The sequence below is a fragment of the Oryctolagus cuniculus genome, chromosome 15 (assembly GCF_051225735.1).
Source record: "Oryctolagus cuniculus isolate XC-2025 breed Fujian yellow rabbit chromosome 15, ASM5122573v1, whole genome shotgun sequence".
NCBI lineage: Eukaryota > Metazoa > Chordata > Mammalia > Lagomorpha > Leporidae > Oryctolagus > Oryctolagus cuniculus.
In genome coordinates, this window is record NC_142881.1 from 67,228,928 (window position 1) to 67,249,304 (window position 20,377).

The 20,377-nt window shown below is 39.4% G+C and overlaps 1 protein-coding gene and 1 long non-coding RNA gene across 11 annotated transcripts in view; one reads left to right on the forward strand and one right to left on the reverse strand.

Annotated features, from left to right (window-relative positions):
- LRMDA (leucine rich melanocyte differentiation associated) overlaps window positions 1–20,377 on the forward strand; it is a 1,125,029-nt gene that overhangs the window by 1,055,265 nt on the left and 49,387 nt on the right. The window contains exon 5 of one of the 10 annotated variants that reach the window (XM_089313517.1): window positions 4,256–4,634. The exons of the other annotated variants lie outside the window; for them this stretch is intronic. Within the exon in view, the coding sequence (XP_089169643.1) occupies window positions 4,256–4,491 (236 nt within the window). The 3' untranslated portion in view covers window positions 4,492–4,634. Of the gene's footprint in view, window positions 1–4,255; window positions 4,635–20,377 lie in introns of those variants that run through there. 10 annotated transcript variants of the gene reach the window in all.
- LOC149122032 (uncharacterized) overlaps window positions 1–20,377 on the reverse strand; it is a 55,414-nt gene that overhangs the window by 18,987 nt on the left and 16,050 nt on the right. The gene's annotated exons all lie outside the window — the stretch shown is intronic.

Sequence of the window (20,377 nt, forward strand, 5' to 3'; positions counted from 1 at the left end):
CTCCCCTTCCTGGCTCATCACTTGGGGCAGGTGTGGCCAAAAAAAGGCTCCTTTTCCATTTAGCTCCTAACCAGGGGATACGGTGTCTTATCCAGAAGAGCATGCTGCCATTATTTCTTACTCTTACCACATTTCAGAAGTGAAATTCCAGGTGATAGCACCTAAGAGGATGGGTCCCTCTTCTCTTCCCTGCGCCCACCTGCAGGGTGGAAGTTCTACCACAGGTAAAGCAAGCTGTGAATACCAGGGATCCTGATCCTGTTTCCTTATGGAGTAGCAGAGGCAAGCTAAGGAGACGACCACGCACAGGCAGTATCTGGAGTGGTGCCTCTGAGGTTTTCCCAGGAGAGGCAGTGTGTTAAGGACAGAGAGCTCAGAAGCTGCCCTTAAAGGGGCTTTGTTTGAAACAGAGTGCAGAGAAGTTCAAGGCTAAGGGCCCTGAATTAAACAATGAAGATTCGGGTGCAACGGGTGCAGTCCCGCTGGGCCCCATGCCATGGCTATGAGGCCCATGCTTGCTTTAGTTCTTTGGTTCTATTAGTTCTATTAACCATCTTTATAAATTTTTGACAAGGAGTCCTGCATTTTAATTTTGTGCTGTGCCTCTCCTGTGACTCTGATCCCTGAGATTGTGGGAATGGACTTGGAAGCCTTTAATGTCCCACACTCTACAGGACAGAGTTTGCCCAGTGAATGATGACCTTGTCCAGAATGCCCTGATGAGAAATGCCATTTCCTAAGTAACAGTGGAGTTCTGAAGGGCTGTACTTTTAAACTAGCCAACTAGAAATGCATTGGAAATCTTCAAAATAATATGTATATGGGGTTGGCATTGAGGCATAGAGGGTAAAGCTGCCTCTTGAAATGCCGGCATCCCATGTGGGTGCTGGTTTCTGTCCCAGTTGCTCTACTTCCAACCCAGCTCCCTGCTAATGGCCTGGGAAGGCAGAAGATAGCCCATGTGCTTGAGCCCCTGACACAAGTGGGAGACCTGGAAGAAACGCCTGATTCCTGGCTTTGGCCTGCCCCACCCCTGCAAATTGGAGGCATCTGGGAAATGAACCAATAGATGGAAGATTCTCTCTTTTTAACTGTGACTTTCAAGTAAATAAAATAAATCTTAATAGTATGTGCTCTTCAGAAAATGCACTTTGTTTGACTTATTGCATCCAAAAGAAGACTATACATGGACTGAAGCAGTTGGGAGTTTTGTCTCTCATTTGACTTTCTGAAATTGAACCTTATGAACCTTGTATGCCTTAGCCTTGCTTCCCTTCCACTAACTGGCCTGTTGAAAGTGAGATAATTTAGCCTTAGCTTATTTTATTTCTGGTTATTATATTTGTTAAGAATTTGCCAAGTCAGTAAACTCTGCAGCAAAAACAATTATGATTCTCAAAGAATTTCTCATGAGTAATAATGTCCTAAGCTAAGCAATTTACTCATATCATTTCATTTAATTTTCCCATTAATCTTTTACTTTGATTATCATGATCCTTACTTGGGAGGCCAGGAAGCAGTCTCAGAGAGGTTAAGAGACAGAGACCAGGCGAGTATTGTGTACCTTCCTTGTTGACTTCACTGATAGTAAATGAAGCTTGAAATGCATAAGAACTTCTGTTCATCATTGAGGTCTCCCCTAAACATGTTAGGTCTTACTAGAACAATTAATGTTGGAATGCACTGTTTTCTACTATTATGCACTTAAATCCCGAGGAAACTCCATAAAGGTGTTATTTTCACGTTGTACCGAGATTTATTGTATACCTAGACTGACAATTTAATACTTCACCTAACACAACAATACTGCATTAGAAAGTGAAAGATTCTGTCAATTCTAGAATTATGGAAGGTCTAAAAGTAAGATTTAATCAATCTTGTGCCAACCTCTCCATTTTACAGATGTTGAAACTGAGGTTTAGATGTACTTAATGTCTTACCTATGTTAACATAATCGATATATGGCATTAGTAACAAAGCCAAGAATATAATTTGTGGGCTACATGGAATTCTCAGTTCACCAATAGCTTAAAAATTAGTTTGTCTATTTTTGATAAATTCTGTCTGGATGAAATAAAACAGTTCGTTGGTTTGACAGATTGCCGCTTCAGTGGGAATAACTTGCAGGAGGTTTGGACGTTCTGTGAATATCTGTGCATGTGAAGGATGGACTTTTGGAGTTTCTTTAGAATTGTCCTCTCAAGAATACCATAGCTGGCATAGTAGAGGTGTTTTGAGAGAGAAGAAATTGTGTCACTGGGGTAGGAGCTGAATGCCATGGATAGTGGGAAAGGAATAGAAAATGAAGTAGTTGGGTCGTAGGTTGTTCTAATGCTGTTCAGAATTGAGAAGCACTAATTTAAAGCTTATTAATCTCTAAGTTTGGGATCCATCAGTATATAAAGATAGATTAGTATAGGTCATGAGGATTTCTTGATTTCCTCCTTCTTTCTACTAATCCATTAAATGATATTAAAACCAGGGAATAAAGACTTCGGTCAGTTTTCTTTGTTCATTTGTACACTTTGACTTGATCAGATGTATCTCTAATACTGAGATTGTAGCCTTAGTACGTTGACCCTTAGAGACTCTGCTCGACCTTCAGCAAGAGGCCTGAAGTTGCTTTTCCTTGACGTGGTGGTTCTGATAGCATTCTCAGCACGGTGCTGGCAGACGTGGAGGCTGACTTTTGTAAAGATTTCTTTAAGAAAATATAAATCGTTTGCTTGGCAAACTGTTTATAAGCCAAATTCTATGCTCCGAAAACTGGAAAAGTTTCCTCTTCCTAGTTCTGCGTATCTGACAAGGATCACTGGACGTGCGAAGGGAAAGAAATTGCAAGTTAAATGGAATGGCCCTGTTAATTGGTCAGTGGTTTAAGAGATAGCTTTGAGCCATTCTTTTGCATCCTCACATTCTTGTATGCAGTTGTATTAAAGATGAATATTTTTGTGCATTCAACTCACTTTCTATGCAGTCAAATCACTCCATACAACCTTGAATTCCAGTTCATAGACTTTTTCGTTTTCAAGATCAAGCTGTTCTGCTACTACTCTACCTCTCCACTGTCTCTATTGTCCTAGAAATTCCCAGCCCTTTGACTTTTTCTGGAAATTTTAAAGGCCATTTTTTGAACTCTTAAAATTTTATAGGGTAGAAATGAAACCACAGATCAACTGAAGGGAAGAAATGACAACCTGATAATGTTGAATCTGTAAATTTATCAACTTGATATGACTTTCTTTTTGTTTAAGTCATCTTTGATTTTATCTTTTAGTACTTGATAGTTTTTGGCCTAGAATTCTGTGTATATTTTGTTAGATTTATATCACAGTGTTTTTGTGCTAAGTAGAGTTACTGATTAAATTTTAACTTTTAATTTCCATTAATATAAAAATATAATGTATGTTTGCATACTGACCTTGGATCTGTGATCCAGATAGTCATTTATTAGTCCTGTTAGGTTTCCTCTAAGTTCTGTGTGGTTATCTGTATATGTTATCATATCACATGTGGATAGATGGAGCATCATATACAACTTTAATTGGATTCTTTTCTGTTTCTATTCATTTATTTCTCTTTGCATTCCTACCAATTTTGGACTTACGTGTTTTGATGTTCTCTTGTTAGGTGCATACATGTTAATTGCTGCTATTCTTATTTGGAGAAGTCATCCCTGTACCATTATTTAATGCCTCTCCTTGTTTCTTCTAATTTACTGAAATCTCCTTTCTGAAATTGCTGTAACTACTCTCAGCCCTCTTGTGGGAAATTTTTAACATAATGCATCTTTCTCGATCCCCATTTTGATATATTTTTTCCGTAACTCTCTGACCATCCCAGTCTTAAAATTGGTGTATTTAGACCACTCTCATATAAAATGTCTATTGTTGCAATCTGATTAAAATACACCATGTGTGTAACTGTTTCTTATTTGTTGCATTTTTCTTTATTTTTCTCTTTTTGCTGCCTTTCCTGGTTTTAACTGAATATTATATGATTCTCTGTCTCTCCTCTTTTAGAATATCAAATAAATTTCTTGAAAAAATTACCTACAGTTCTTGGCCTAGAGTTTATAATATACATTTTCAACTCTTCTAAGTCCACCTACAAATAATATTGTACCACATTATGAATAATGTGGGTATCTTGTAATAATTACTCCAGCAGTCTCTTGTGAAACTGGTGTCACTTATTTCCTTAACCATATGTTATAGTCACCCAATACAGTATTTTTTTTTTTTTTTTTTGACAGGCAGAGTGGACAGTGAGAGAGAGAGAGACAGAGAGAAAGGTCTTCCTTTTGCCGTTGGTTCACCCTCCACGCACCACGCTGATCGGAAGGCAGGAGCCAGGTGCTTCTCCTGGTCTCCCAGGGGGTGCAGGGCCCAAGCACTTGGGCCATCCTCCACTGCCTTCCCGGGCCACAGCAGAGAGCTGGCCTGGAAGAGGGGCAACCAGGACAGAATCCGGCGCCCCGACCAGGACTAGAACCCGGTGTGCCGGCGCTGCAGGTGGAGGATTAGCCTATTGAGCCGTGGCACCGGCCCCAAAACAGTATTATTATTATGACTTTAACCAAGTATTTATCTTTCAGATTGATGGAGAATAAACAATATTTTTTATTTACTTAATCCTTTTCCAGCACTCTTCTTTCCTTCATGTATACCTGAATTCTTGGTATATGTAGTTTTCCTTTGTTCTTAAAATTTTTGTTAACATTTTTCATATGATAGATTTATTGGCAATGTGTGTTTTCAGATTTATTTGGCTGAAAATGTCTTCATTTTTTTGTCTTCGTTGAAGGATAATTCCATTCAGTACTTTAAGTATTTAATACCACTCTATTCTTGCTTACATAGTTTCTGATGAAAGGTCTACTGTAATTCTTAAACATGTTCCTCTGTAGGAGTTCTTATGGCTGAATCTGTTAAAAGTTTCTGTTTGGGGGTTGATACAGCTCCCAGAATGGGATATAAGGAAGGCAAAAACAGGGGAAAATAGGGATCCTTACCAAGTCATACTCATCCTTTGCTAAGATCCTCATCAAGTTCTTTTTTAAAGATTTATTTATTTACTTGAAAGTCAGAGTTACACAGGAGAGAGGAGAGACAGACACAGAGAGAAAGGTCTTTGATCTGCTGGTTCACTCCCCAATTTGCCACAACGGCCGGAGCTGCACCGACCCGAAGCCAGGAGCCAGGAGCTTCTTCCAGGTGGATGCAGGAGCCTACAGACTTGGGCCATCTTCTGTGGCTTTCCCAGGCCATAGCAGAGAGCTGGATTAGAAGCAGAGCAGCCCGGACTCGAACCGGCACCCATATGGGATGCTGGCACTGCAGGTGGCAGCTTTACCCGCTATGCCACAGCGATGGCCCCAAATTCTCCATTTTAATTTCCTTTTAGAATCTTCTAGTAGATGCTTTATTATATGTTTACTCCGGGGTGTTTATTTAGAGATATGTGAGATATAGGGTCAGTTAGGATTATTGAAACTTGTTTGCAAAAAGAAATGACATTTTTAATATGTGTGTGAGACTAAGGCTCTTGTTGATATCCACAAGTTTTAGTTTGCCTTCTGTAGGAAGTGGGTCCAATGTGAGTGAGAGCTTTGTTACACTTCTTGAAAATGCTTAGTGATCCCATGAATCAGGACTTAATATAGAACTTGGGCTATGGTTTATATCATAATTAGTTCTGTATCATAATTAGTCCTTTATTATGGATCTTTTCTGGATATGTTAATATCATAAATTATTATGCGTAGAATAGTGCTTTATTATGGGTGTATTATTAGTCCTTTATTGTGGATCTGTTTGGTCTCAGTGTGGATTCTGTCAATTTACATCATTTCATGTACAGCATTACAGTATTTACTTTGCTCATTCTTTTTTAATTGTAGCTATTTTTTTTTTTTTTGATAGGCAGAGTGGACAGTGAGGGAGAGAGACAGAGAAAAAGGTCTTCCTTTGCTGTTGGTTCACCCTCCAATGGCTGCCATGGCCGGCGCGCTGCGGCCGGCGCATTGCGCTGATCCAAAGGCAGAAGCCAGGTGCTTCTCCTGGTCTCCCATGGAGTGCAGGGCCCAAGCACTTGGGCCATCCTCCACTGCACTCCTGGGCCACATCAGAGAGCTGGACAGGAAGAGGGGCAACCGGGACAGAATCCGGTGCCCGGACTGGGACTAGAACCCGGTGCGCCAGCGCCGCGAAGCGGAGGATTAGCTTAGTGAGCCGCTGCGCCGGCCAATTGTAGCTATTTTAAGAATAGGTCATGGGGCCGGTGCCATGGCACAGTAAGTTAATCCTCCACCTGCCGTGCTGGCATCCCAAATGGATGCCAGTTCTAGTCCCAGGTGCTCCTCTTCCAATCCAGCTCTCTGCTGTGGTCTAGGAAAGCAGTGGATGATGGCCCAAGTGCTTGGGCCCCTGCACCCACATGAGAGACCAGGAAGAAGCTTCTGGCTTTGGATTGGTGCAGCTCCAGCTATTGGGGCCATTTGGGGAGTGAACCAATGAAAGGAAGACCTTTCTCTCTGTCTCTTCCTCTCACTGTCTGTAATTCTACCTCTCAAATAAATAAATAAAATCTTTAAAAAAAATTGGTCACAATTTTTCATTGTGATTTTAGTTATTCAATATTTTCATTTGCTTATTTGCTTTTATCCTCTTTGGAGAAGTGTATTGTACACCTTGGGCCTAATTTTTATTGTGGGTTTTTTCTTTATTGAGTCATAAGAGTGTGCTCTGTGTTTTGGATAGAAGTCTTTGGGACATGTGTTTTGCAAATGATAACTCATAGGTTACGGTTTCTTTTTTCTTTCCAGGACAGTGTCTTTTGAAGAGTAATAGTATTTTGCCTTAATAAAGCCTTTTTAAAATTTTTTCTCTGTAATTATTTCTTGCTTTGAAATATTTAAGATGCATTTACCAAACTTGAGATTAATACACTTTTTCATTTTCCCCAGTTTTCCTCTAGAAGTTTTACATTATCAGCCTTCACATTGAACTTTATGGTTGCTTTCTTGTTAAGTTTTGTATATACTGTGAGATGATAATGAAGGATTTTTTTTTCCACATGACTGTCTAATTACTCCTGCACCATTTGTTTAAATGCTTATCCTTTCCCCCACTGAATTGCCTTGGTGTCTTTGTGAAACATCAACTAATTGTATACATGTGGATATGTTTCTGGACTTCCTGTTTTGTTTTGACCTATATTTTGATGCCAGTACCACACAATCTCAATGTCGGTAGTTTTATATTGAATCCTGTGTATAAACCAGTACAAGTTCTTTGAAGTTGTTGAACCTTTTCAAAGCTGTTTTAGTTATTTTAGGTTCTTTGAGTTTCTATGTACATTTTAGAATTAGCTTGTCAGTTTCTAAAATAAATTACTACTGAGGTTTTGATTGAGTTTAACTTTATGCATCCATTTTGGTAACAATGAAATGATTGGATTTTCTCATCTATGTCCATGTTATATTTCTCTGTTTAGGCTTCTTTTATTTCTTGGAATGTTTTTGCAATTTTCAGTTTACAAATTGATTCCTTACAAAATTTTATATTTTGTGCTTTTATTTTTTTATTTCTGTTTTTGTTGCTTTATATATGAATTGAATTAATTTTGTGTGCTAATCTTGTATTCTGCTATCTTAATTTTTAGTTCTAGGAGCTTATGAAAAATACTGTGTGTGATTTCCTTTTTATAGGATCATGCATTTTATATATAAAATCATTTTACTTATTCCTTTCTGGTATGATTTTCTTTTGTTTCTTTTTCTTCATTTGTTGTATTGGTTGAAACTTCCAGTAATATATTGAATAGAAATGGTAAAGGGCCATCCTTGTCATGTACTTGATCTTAGGGAGAGTTATTAGGTAAAAAAATCATTTAAAAATATATGGTGCTGTTCAGGCCACATGTTTTTTTCTAGAATAAACTTTGATATTTTGTATGTTTGAAGTAATTTGTCCATCTCATCTAAAGTGATAAAATTATGGATATGTTGTTGAATTTTTTTCTGTATTAGCTTTTTAGTTTATGTAGAATCTGCATTGATCTAATGTCTGTCATTCCTGACATTAGTAATTTATTTCTTGTTTTTACAGATTGGATCTGGCTAGAGATGTATGAGTTTCTTAACCTTTTCCAAGGTCACCTTTTTTTCCATAGATTTTTTCTTGATTTTTTTGGTCCTCCATTTTATTGATTTTTGCCTTTATTGTTTCTTTGCTGCTTATTTTGTGTTTACTTCCTCGTCTTTTTAAAGTTTAAAAAGCTTTAATTTATTTGTTTGAAACTCAGACAGAAAAGTCTCCCACCTACTGGTTTACTTCCCAGATGCCTGTAACGTGGAGCACTGAGCCAGGCTGAAGCCCCGGAGCTGGGGACTCCCTCTGATCTCCCACTAGGTGGCAGGGACCCAGCTACTTGTGCTGTCACCTGCTGTCTCCCAGAGCGCACCGTGGCAGGAGGCTGCAACAGGAGGGAGAGCAGCGAAAACACTGAGGAATGGGACATGGGAGTACACAGTGGTATCTTACCTCTGCCAAACACCTGCCCTTTGAAAAGAATTTTAAAGGTGAAAGCTGAAGTCATTGATTCCAGATCCTTTTGTCTTTCTGATATACACCTTTAGTGCCATTAAATTTGCTATAAGTAATAATCTATTTGCATTTCCCCAGATTTTTATATATCATATTTTAGTTTACAGCTAGTTTTAAAATACCTTCTAATTTATCTTTTGGTTTCTTATTTAACTTATGTCTCTAATATTTTATTTCCAAACATTCTGACAAGATCATTTATGATCAGCTTTTTATTTTGTTGCTACCCAATGTATCAATTTTGAATTGTATTTTTTGTTTCATTTCTAATAGTTTTTTCCTACTCTTGGATCACAAAGATTATCTGCCATGAGGGATCTTCAAAAAATTCCTGAAAAATGTGTATTGCAAAAGCTATGCCTGGATTTCAAAAAACTTTTACACCAAACTCTATATTGCTTTTTAAAGAAGAATTACTTCTTATTTGGAAGTTAAAGCTACATAGAAGCAGAGTAAGAGAGAGAAATCTTCTATCCATTCGTTCACTCTCCAGATGGCTGAAATAGCCAGTGCTAGGCCAGGCCAAAGCCAGGAGCCATATGGGAGGCAGGGGCCCAAGTACCTGCGCCACCTTCCACTGCTTTTTCCAGGCCATTAGCAGGGAGCTGGATTGGAAGTGAAGCAGCAGGAACAGGAACTGGTACTTAAATAGGATGCAAGCATCACAGGGGGTGGCTTTACCCACTGCACCACAGTGCTGGCCCATATCTTTTCATTCTATTTTCCACAACCTTTATGAAATACTCTTGTATATTCTTTTTTAAAAGTTTTAAAGTTTTGTCTTTTACATCTAAGACATTACATCTAAGACCCATTTTGTGTGAAAATTGTATAAAGTTTAGGTTAATGATGTTTTGTTTTTGCTGTTTTTTCTGATGACTGTCCAGTTGCCCTAGCACCAGTTATGGTAAAGGCTCTTTCCCCTTTGTTGATTTCTTTGCACTTTTGTAAAAAAAAAAAAAAAACTAATCGATCATATTTGTGTAAAACTTTTTCTGAATTCTTTATACTGTTCCATTGATCAGTATATATATATATTTATGCATGAAACCATATTATCCAGACTACTACACTTACATAATAAACTTTAACATTGATGAGTTCTTGCACTTGGTTATGTGTTTTCTTTCCCATGTAAATCCAGTAAGTTTTTCTGTGTCTATAAAGAAACTTGTTGCAATTTTTCTAGGCATTGCATTAAGCTGAATGGATCATTTTAGGAAGTAGTGGTGTTCTTACTATGTTGAGTCTTCCCATCCTTGAACATGGTATGCTTTTCCAGGTGTTTGCACCTCTTAAAAATTACTTACACAGATGTTTTGTAATTTTAAGCATATACATCCTTTACTTCATTAAATTTATATCTAAGTATTTCACATTCTTTGAGCAATTATAAATGCTATTTCATTATTAATTTCAGATCCCCTTTGCCTACTGTCAGTATATAGAAAATGGAATTGATTTTTTTCATATTGATCTTGTGTCCTGCCACCTTATTAAACTCATTTATTAATTCCAGGAGTTCTTTTGTAGATTCCTTGGTGTTTTCCGAGTAGACATTCAAGTTGTTTGCTAAATGAGTTCATGCTATTTTTCTCTTTTACATTGTATATGCCTTTTATTTTTTCCTTGACATATTGCTTTTCAAGGCTTACTAGTTAGAACAAATAAACAAAGCCTTGGTCTGTGGTAATTCTGTCCTCCTGTTGAATATTCTACCCAGTGTCCCATGATTTGCTAGATCGTGATTTGCAGGGATCGTGAACTGCTTCCTCCCCTCCGGTAATTTGCTCCTAGTTCTCTTCAAGAAACTCCCAAGGCTTCCTCACACACATGCGCTCATTAGTCCTCAGCTGATATCGTGAGGGGAGCCAGCTCTGCAGTTTCCTCTTCAGTAGGCTCACTGAGCCCCAGCCACCTTACTCTCCCTGTAGTTCCTGCTCTAGCCCCTCCAATTCAGAGGGAGTCTGGGCTCCACCCGGGTCTCCTGGAAGTTCTCTGCAGGCAGTGAAGTGGGCCATCCTGGAGATGACTTCATTTGTTTCCCTTCTCCATGGGCACATTGTCCTGGGCTGCCCTAGGTATGGTGTCTGAAAGCTGTTCTCTCATTGATTTTGTCCAGTTGCTTTATCTAAGGAAGGAGTAAATCTGATCCGTGTTATTCTATCTTGGCTGCAGTTGAGAGTATCATAAATTTCTATTGGACTCAGCATCTTTTTGAAGTTTTTGGGTTTCCTTTACTATATTTCAGACTCTATTATCTGCCTGTAAGCAAGAGACACATATAGGTCAAGACATCCTTATAAGGAACTCATTAGCATTGTCTGAGTGTCCTGCTCCTGAAGCTTCCTTGGGGACTGCTTTTGGGATTTAAATAAGGGTATTTCTCACACCAAGGAGAATTTGTCACACCAAGGAGATGTGAGAGAACTCTAAGTCAGCAGGCGTAACAGAGAAAAAGCTATGATATGATGATTGATATGATGATGGTGATTTTATAATGGCCTAAGAAAGTAACTCTTGGAATATCACATACTTCCTTGATAGAACTTTAAAGAGATATGTACTTCCAGGGCCTTAGTCATTTTTCTCATATTTTTTCATGCTTTCTCCTTATACATTTGCCTTACAAATTTAAGCAAGTAGAACACCCCAGTATGGCCCACAGATTCGTAGTCCATACATGCCTAGGTCTGTGTGACCGTCATTTATATCACAGAGTCCTAATCTGGTTCAAATTACAAATTGTGAAAGAGGAGAAATCACCATTCTTTATGAGATTGTGGGACCCTTAAAGACAGACATGGAAAATTCTACCCTTCTTAAGACAGTTTGAGCCATCCACTCCCCTTCATTTCCTGCTTTTCACCACACAACTCCAATCCAGGTATTACCCTACTGGTCCCATTGAGCATGGCGATGGTGAAGATGGCAGATTATATTCTCTTCTTCCTATTTGAATCTCATTTTTGAAGAGGAGACAAACCAACTAGCAAATTTTCATCTTGAACTGGCCCCAAATAGTAAATCTGTGTTATAGTTAAGACAATGTGCCCATGGAGAAGGGAAACAAATGAAGTCATCTCCAGGATGGCCCACTTCACTGCCTGCAGAGAACTTCCAGGAGACCCGGGTGGAGCCCAGACTCCCTCTGAATTGGAGGGGCTAGAGCAGGAACTACAGGGAGAGTAAGGTGGCTGGGGCTCAGTGAGCCTACTGAAGAGGAAACTGCAGAGCTGGCTCCCCTCAAGACATCAGGGAAATAGAGGCAGCTCTTGGGCTGACATTGCATTTGAGTTAAAATCTGGCATCTCCACACCACTGACAAGTCTGACAGCTGGAGCAGCAATCACCTCATCACATCTCTCAGTTGTGTCTCTCATGGTTTTTGGCATCCTTCCTGTCTAAATTTTTATCAGATGAGCACTTTTCTTTGGCAAGTACTTTAAATACCTTCAACTTGTTTTATCTCTGCACTGTAGCCCTTTGCCCTCAGATGTCATTTCTCACATGTATGACTGGAAGGTATTCGGAACAAATTAGTTAAGAATGCAGCTTCAGAGAGCAGTTTCTTTTGGCCTTCTCTCCTCTCCTTCCTCTCCAAAAATATGATAGCTTCCTTCTGAAGAGATGTCCATGGGCGTTTATTCATTCCAGGGAAGCTACTTGATGGTCTTGCAAAATGAAACAGTGATGATGACACTGTCGGCTAACTCTGCCTGGACTCCGCCTTCAGCATTGTTTTCTTTGGCTTTGCTTCATTTGTAGTAATCAAGGACTTGGGGTTGTGACCAGCATTAGCCGGCCTCAAAGGCCTCTCATAAATCACAGCCAAAATCTCTGGAAGTGCCTCAAAATGAATGGCAGCTCTCAGAGACTGTGCTGGGGTATGAGCGGAGAGAGAGTTCACTTAGCATTAGTGCTTCCATTTTAGTTCAAAACTGAATCTGGAGACAGTGGGTGGTCTGCAGGTACTAAGGGGTGCGATAGGGGCTTGCACTAGGTGCCCCCTTACATGTGATAAGCATCCCCTTGCCTGGCAGGCAAGTTTACCCCAGGTTTTTTCCTATATAGATTCTCAGCTTTTTGAACGTTGTTGGCTTGTTGCATTGAGGCCGAATAAGGATGCATGGCAATAGTACAACTCTATGAAAAAATGTGGAAAAAATTCATTGGTTGTTTAGTAAATAAAAATAATCACAGGGACTGGCAGTGTGGCAATTTAAGTCAGCGCTTGAGATCCCTGCATCCTGTGTCAGAGTGTCTGGATCAAGTCCAAAGGGCTCTACTTCTGATCTAGCTTCTTGTTACTGCACCTGGGCCAAATACATGGGCCCCTGCCACCACCATGACAGACCTGAATAGAGCTCCTGGCTCTTGGTCTTGCCCTGGCCCAGTCCTGAATGTTTGGGGAGTGAACCAGCGAATAGGTTTTTCTCTCTCTCCCCTTCCGTCTGTCAGTCGGCCTTCCAAATAAAGGCCACGTGCTCCACTGAGGAGAAAAATGAAACAAGTGTTAGCAGTTGCAAATAGATATCATCATGGGCCAGGTAGTATTCTTATTAAAGAACAACTTTACTGTAATAGAATTCATATACAGTGAAATCCACCCACCTGATAGGTAACAGTTGAGTTTTCAGTGTGCCTACAAGGCTGTGCAATTGTCACCACCATCTAAGATTAGGACATTTTCAGCAGCCAGTAAGAAACCCCGTATCTATTAGCAGTCATCTTCCAGGAGCATGCCTAGCCTAAATAATGACCTTCCTGCAAAGTCTGCTTCCAAGGACAAGCCCCCAGTGACCTAAAGACCTCCTCCTAGGCCCATCTCCAGCCACTGTGATTGGATGAAGCCTCCACTCTGAATCTGTCAACCACTTACAGTACTGGACTAATCATTAACATAGACTTGGGCACTGAGCATCTGCGTGAGTTGGGGTCCAGATCATGCTCCAACTGCAGCACCTCCATTTGACTTACACCTTTTTTCTTTAAAAATTTCTTAACTTTAATTTTTAGTTCATTTTTCAGAGAGTCAGTGTGCTTTGTAGATACGATTCTAAAAACATAATAATATTCCCTTCCTCCTTCCCTCTCCTCTCTCAGTCCTTCCCAATCCCTTTCTTTCTTTTTAGTTTTTGAGATAACATATTTTAAATTTACATTACAGTTAAAAAAGGCTTAATACTAGGCCAAATAAGAAGTTCAACAAGAAGAAAAAAGCCAAGTTTACTGGGAATATAGACAACAGCTACAAACAATAATTGAATAGAAAAATGACCCTTTTTCCTGTTTACAGTAAATTTCAAAGTTATCACAGATCATTAAAACTATAGTAGTATAACATTCTTAACCTTTGGCTTCACAGCAATACTGATACACAGAGCTGTTTCTTACTCTTTGTTGTTTTGTTGTTTTGTTTTGTTTTGTTTTTGAATTTTAGCTCCTACATATAAGGGTGAACATGCAGTATGTGTCTTTCTGGGTCTGGCTTATTTCAGTCAACATTATGTTTGCCACTTGTATCTATTTTGCTGCAAATGCTAGAATTTCATTCTTTCTGATAGTTGAATAATATCCCACTGTGTATATATACCACATTTTCTTTATTCCATTCATCTGATGATGGACATCTTGGTTCATTCCAACTTTTGGCTATTGTGAACAGTTCTGCTATGATCATGGTGGCGTAGGTATCTCTTCGAAACCTTGTATTCAAGCCTTTTGGGTATAAATCTAGTAATGGCATTGATGGGTTATACGGCAAGTCTGTTTCTAGTTGTTTTTTTTTTTTTTTCTAAAGAAATCCCCACACTGTTTTCCACAGTGGCTGCACCAATTTAAATTCCCACAAACAGTACACAAGTGTTCCCCTTTGTCCACATCCTCACCAACATTTTTTACTCTGTGTGTTTTGGATTTTAGTCATTCTGATAGGGGTGAGGTGATAGGTAGTGTGGTTTTGATTTGCATTTCCCTGATGGCTAGTGATGTAGAACATTTTTTCATATATTTGGTTGCTATCTTTTTTTCTTTTGAGAACTCTATTCTGAACTCCTTTGCCCATTTCTCAACTGGACTGGTTGTTTTTCTGTTGTTTTTAAAGTTGCCGATATTCAGGATATTAATCCTTTGTCAGATGGATGGCTTGTCAATATTTTTTCACATTATGTTGGCTATCTCTTCACTCTGCTGATTCGTTTGTTGTGCAAAAGCTTCTGAACTTGTTATAGCCCCAATTATTTAGTTTTTCTTTTCTTGCCTGTGCTTTGGGGGTTTTGGCCAGGAAGCCATCCTCTATACCATTACCTTGGAGTATTTCCCCAATGTTTTTCTTTTCTTTTTCTTTTTTCTTTTCTTTCTCTCTTTATTTCTCTCTTTCTCTTTCTCTCTTTCTTTCTCTCTGTCTCTCTTTCTTGTAGAGTTATAGACAGAGAGAGAGAGAGACAAAGAGAAAGGTCTTCCTTCCGTTGGTTCACTCCCCAAATGGCCGCTACAGCTGGAGCTGTGCCGATCCAAAACCAGGAGCCAGGTGCTTCTTCCTGGTCTCCCATGCGGGTGCAGGGGCCCAAGGACTTGGGTCACCCTCCACTGCCCTCCCAGGCCACAGTAGAGAGCTGGACTGGAAGAGGAGCAACCGGAACTAGAACTGGCGCCCACATAGGATGCTGGTGCTGTAGATGGGGGATTAACCAAGTGAGCCATGGCGCCTGCCCCTCCCCTATGTTTTCTTCTGGCAACTTCATAGTCTAGGGTCTTAAATTTAAGCCTTCCATCCATCTTGAGTTGATTTCTGTATGTGGTGAGAGGTTGGATCTAATTCATTCTCCTATATATATAAATCCAGTTTTGCCAGCACCATTTGTTGAAGAGACAGTCCTTACTGCACCATATGGTTTGAGCACCTTTGGCAAAAATTAGTTGGTTGTATGTATATGGATCAAATTCTGTTCCATTGATCAATATATCAGTTTTTTGACAGTACCATGCTTTTTTAATTTCTGTAGCTTTGTGGGATGCTTTGAAGTCGGGTATCGTGATGCCTCCTGCTTGGTTTTTCTTGCCCAGGACTGCTTCGGCTATTATGAGTCTTTGATGATTCCATATGAATTTTAATATTGCTTCTTATGTTCTGTGAAAGACATCATTGGTATTTTGACAGGGATTGCGTTGAATCTGTTGCTGTTGATAGTATAGAGACTTTAATGATAATGATTTTTTTTTTTTTGACAGGCAGAGTTAGACAGTGAGCTAGAGACAGAGAGAAAGGTCTTCCTTCCATTGGTTATCCCCCCAAATGGCAGCTTTGGCCGGTGCGCTGTGCCAATCTGAAGCCAGGAGCCAGATGCTTCCTCCTGGTCCCCATGCGAGTGCAGGGCCCAAGGACTTGGGGCATCCTCCACTGCCTTCCGGGGCCACAGCAGAGAGCTGACTGGAAGAGGAGCAGTTGGGACAGAACCAGCACTCCAACCGGGACTAGAACCTGGGGTGCCGGCACCGTAGGTGGAGGATTAGCCAAGGAATATCTTGGCATTTTTTGTGTCCTTGATTTAATTCATGAATGCTTGATAATTTTCATTGTGAAGATCTTTTATTTCTTTTGTTAAAATTATTGCTAAATATTTGATTTTTTGTGACTATTGTGAATGCGAGTTCTTTCTTGACTTCTCTTTCTGTGAGTTCATCATTAGCATACAAAAAAAGCTACTGTTTTTTATGTTTATTTTGTAACTTGCAACTTCACTGAATTGGTTTATCAATTCCTGCAATTTTTTGGTGGAGTGTTCAGGTTCTTCCATGGACAACATCATGTCCTCTGCAAACATGGTTAATTTGACCTCCTATTTTCTAATTTTTTTATGTCCTTTCTTTCTTTCTCCTCCCTAATTAACTCTCACTAAAACTTCCAGTAACATGTGAGAGTGGTGAAAGTGGGCATTCTTGTCTTGTTCCAGATCTGAGGGGAAATGCTTTCAGCTTTTCCCCATTCAGGACGATATTGGCTGTTGGTTTGCCACGTAGAACCTTTATCATTCTGAGGAATGTTTCTTCGATACCTAATTTGTGGAGGATGTTGGGTGTCAGATCTTATCAAATGCTTTCTCTGCATCTAAAGATTACCATATGGTTTTTATTTTTCATTCTATTAATGAGATTTATGACATTTATTGATTTGCAAATGTGGAATCACCCTTGTATTTCTGGGATAAAACCCACTTGATTGTGATGTATGATCTTTCGAATGTGGTTTGGGATTCCATTTGCTAGTATTTTACTGATGATCGTGCATCTGTATTATTTACAGATATAAGTCTGTAATTTTCTTTTTGTGTCCTGTCTATGGTTTTGGTATCAAAGTAATGGTGGTCTCACAAAAAGAGTTGGGCAGAGATTAAATACTGTTCAGTATTTTGTAAAAGTTTGAAACGTATTGAAATACTTCCTCTTTGAATGTTTTGTAGAATTCAGTTGTAAAGCCATTGAGTCGCGAAGTTTTCCTTTATGGAAGATTTTTGATTAATGCTTCAACCTCATTGCTTGTTATGGATCCATGTAGATTGTTCTCTAAGTGATTAGTCTTGGTAAGTTATATGAATTCAGGAATTTATCCATTTCTTCAGGGTTTTCCAGTTTATTAGCACATAGTTCTGCATAGTAGTTTCTTATGATCCTTTGTATTTCAGTGGTGTTAGTTGTAATGTCTCCTTTTGCAAATGTAATTTTATTTATTTGAGTATTTTCTCTCTTTTCAGTTAGTCTGGCTAGAGTTTTATCTATTTTGTTTATCTTCTCAGAAAACCAACCTTTTGTCTTGTTGCTGTTTGCTAATTTTGTTTGTTTCAGTATGATTTATTTCTGCTCTGATCCTTATTTCTCATCTCCTGCTGATTTTGGGTTTGGTTTGTTCTTGTTTTTCTAAGTCTTCAAGATGCATCATAAGATCTGTAATTTGAGACATTTCTCTTTTTTAATGTAAGCACTGAATGCTATGAATGTCACTCTTAATACTGCTTTTGCTGTATCCCATAGTTTTTTTTTTTTTTTTTTTTTTTTTTTTTTTTTTTTTTTTTGACAGGCAGAGTGGACAGTGAGAGAGAGAGAGAGAGAGAGACAGAGAGAAAGGTCTTCCTTTTGCCGTTGGTTCACCCTCCAATGGCCGCCGTGGCCGGCGCGCTGCGGCCGGCGCACCGTGCTGATCCGATGGCAGGAGCCAGGAGCCAGGTGCTTTTCCTGGTCTCCCGTGGGGTGCAGGGCCCAAGCACCTGGGCCATCCTCCACTGCACTCCCTGGCCACAGCAGAGGGCTGGCCTGGAAGAGGGGCAACCGGGACAGAATCCGGCGCCCCGACAGGGACTAGAACCCGGTGTGCCGGCGCCGCTAGGTGTAGGATTAGCCTAGTGAGCCGCGGCGCCGGCCTGTATCCCATAGGTTTTGATATACTGTGACTTCATTCTCATTTATTTCCAGAAAGTTTATTTCTTTTTGATTTATTCAGTGATCCACTGATTTTTAGGTACATGTGGTTTAAGCTCCAAGTATTTACGAGTGCTCTGTTGTTCTTGTTGTTAATTTCTAGTTTTATTCCTTTATTGTCTGAGATGGTACATGGTATGATATCATTCTCTTTAAACTTTCTGAGACTTGATTGGTGGCCTGATATGTGGTCTATGCTAGAAAAATCTTGCAAGTGCTGATGAGAAGAATGGGTATTCTATAGCCGTTGGGTGAAATGTTCTCTAAGTGTCTGTTGGGTCCATTTGCTCAATGGTATATTTCAACTCTAATGTATCTTTATCGATTTTCTGCCTGGATGACCTGGCCATTGATGAGACTGGTATGTTGGAAGTTACCCATGATTATTGTATTGGAGTCTCTCTCTCTCCCTTTAGGTTTAATATTATTTTCTGTGTATATCTGGGTGGTCTTGTGTTGGAGAAAACATTTGATAAGATCTGACACCCAACATCCTCCACAAATTAGGTATCGAAGAAACATTCCTCAGAATGATAAAGGTTCTACGGGGCAAACCAACAGCCAATATCGTCCTGAATGGGGAAAAGCTGAAAGCATTTCCCCTCAGATCTGGGACAAGACAAGAATGCCCACTTTCACCACTCTCACATGTTACTGGAAGTTTTAGTGAGAGTTAATTAGGGAGGAGAAAGAAAGAAAGGACATAAAAATCATATGTATATGATTCTTATGTTTTCTTGATGAAGAGAACCTTTATCAAAATATGATGTCCTTTATCTCTTTGTACAACTTTTGACTTAAACTCTGTTTTATCTGATAACAGGATAGCTTCACCACTCACTTTTGGTGTCCATTTGCCTGGTATATCTGTTTTCAATCCTTCACTTTCAGTCTGTTTGTATTTTTTTTTTTTTTTTGAAGCCAGTTTCTCATAGGCAGCATATAGTGCAGTGAATGGATTTTTAACCATTCAGCAAACCTAAGTCTTTTGGTTGGTGAATTTTCATCGATTTACATTCAAGGTTAATATTGATAGATAAGAACTAAGGCCTGTTATTTTGTTGATTGGATAATGATTCTACCTGCTCTGTTAATGAATTTGATGGTGATATGTGTTTCATGTTTACTTCTAATGCAGGACACCCTACAGAATCTCTTGTAAGGCTGGTATGGTTCTGGTGAATTCACTCAGTTTTTGCTTATCTGGATTTTTTTCTTTAACAGAGTGGACAGTGAGAGAAAGAGACAGAGAGAAAGGTCTTCCTTTTGCCGTTGGTTCACCCTCCAATGGCCGCTGCGGCCGGCACGCCGCGGCTGACCCACTGCGCTGATCGGAAGGCAGGAGCCAGGTGCTTCTCTTGGTCTCCCATGGGATGAAGGCCCAAGCATCTGGGCCATCCTCCACTGCACTCCCTGGCCACAGCAGAGAGCTGGACTGGAAGAAGGGCAACCAGGACAGAATCCAGTGCCCCTACTGGGACTAGAACCTGGTGTGCCAGCACCACTGGCGGAGGATTAGCCTATTGAGCCGTGGCGCCAGCCTCTCCTTCACTTTTAAGATAGCTTTGCTGGATATATTAATCTTGTTTGGAGGGTTTTTTCTTTGAAGACCTTGAATATACTATCCTACTCTCTTCTGGCTTGTAGAGTTTCCACTGAGAAGTCTGATGTTAATCTAAATGGTTTTCCTTTATATGTAACTTGATACTTCTCCCTTATTGTCTTGAGGATTCTCTCCTCATCTTTAACTTTTGACAATTTGGTGACAATATGCCTTAGAGAAGATCTTCTTTGGTTGAGTCTGCTTGGGGTACTTTGAGCTTCTTGTATCTGGATGTCTGTGTGTCCTTCAAGACCTGAAAATTTTCGACTGTTAGTTCATTTACAGGTTCTCAATGCCTTTTTTCTTTACTTTTCCTTCAAGAATACTTATAATACAAATATTTGTTCATTTAATGGGATCCCATATTTCACATAAACTTTCTTCATTCTTTTTAATTCTTTTCTTTTTGTTTGTGTCTGATTGGGTCTTTTTAAAATTCCTTGTCCTCTGAGTCAGAAATTCTTTCTTCTGTTTGCTCTATTCTGCTGTAAAAAGCTTTCACATTTTTTATTTCTCTGATGTGAATTTCATCTCCAAAATTTCTGTTTGATTCTTCTTAATGACTCTTTCTCCTTTGTAATATTTTCATTCATGGTGTTCATTAGTGTCCTTATTCCTTTAATCTGTGTTCTCGTGCATCTCATGAGTTTCTTTACAAAAATTATTTTGAATGCAATATCTGTCATTTCAT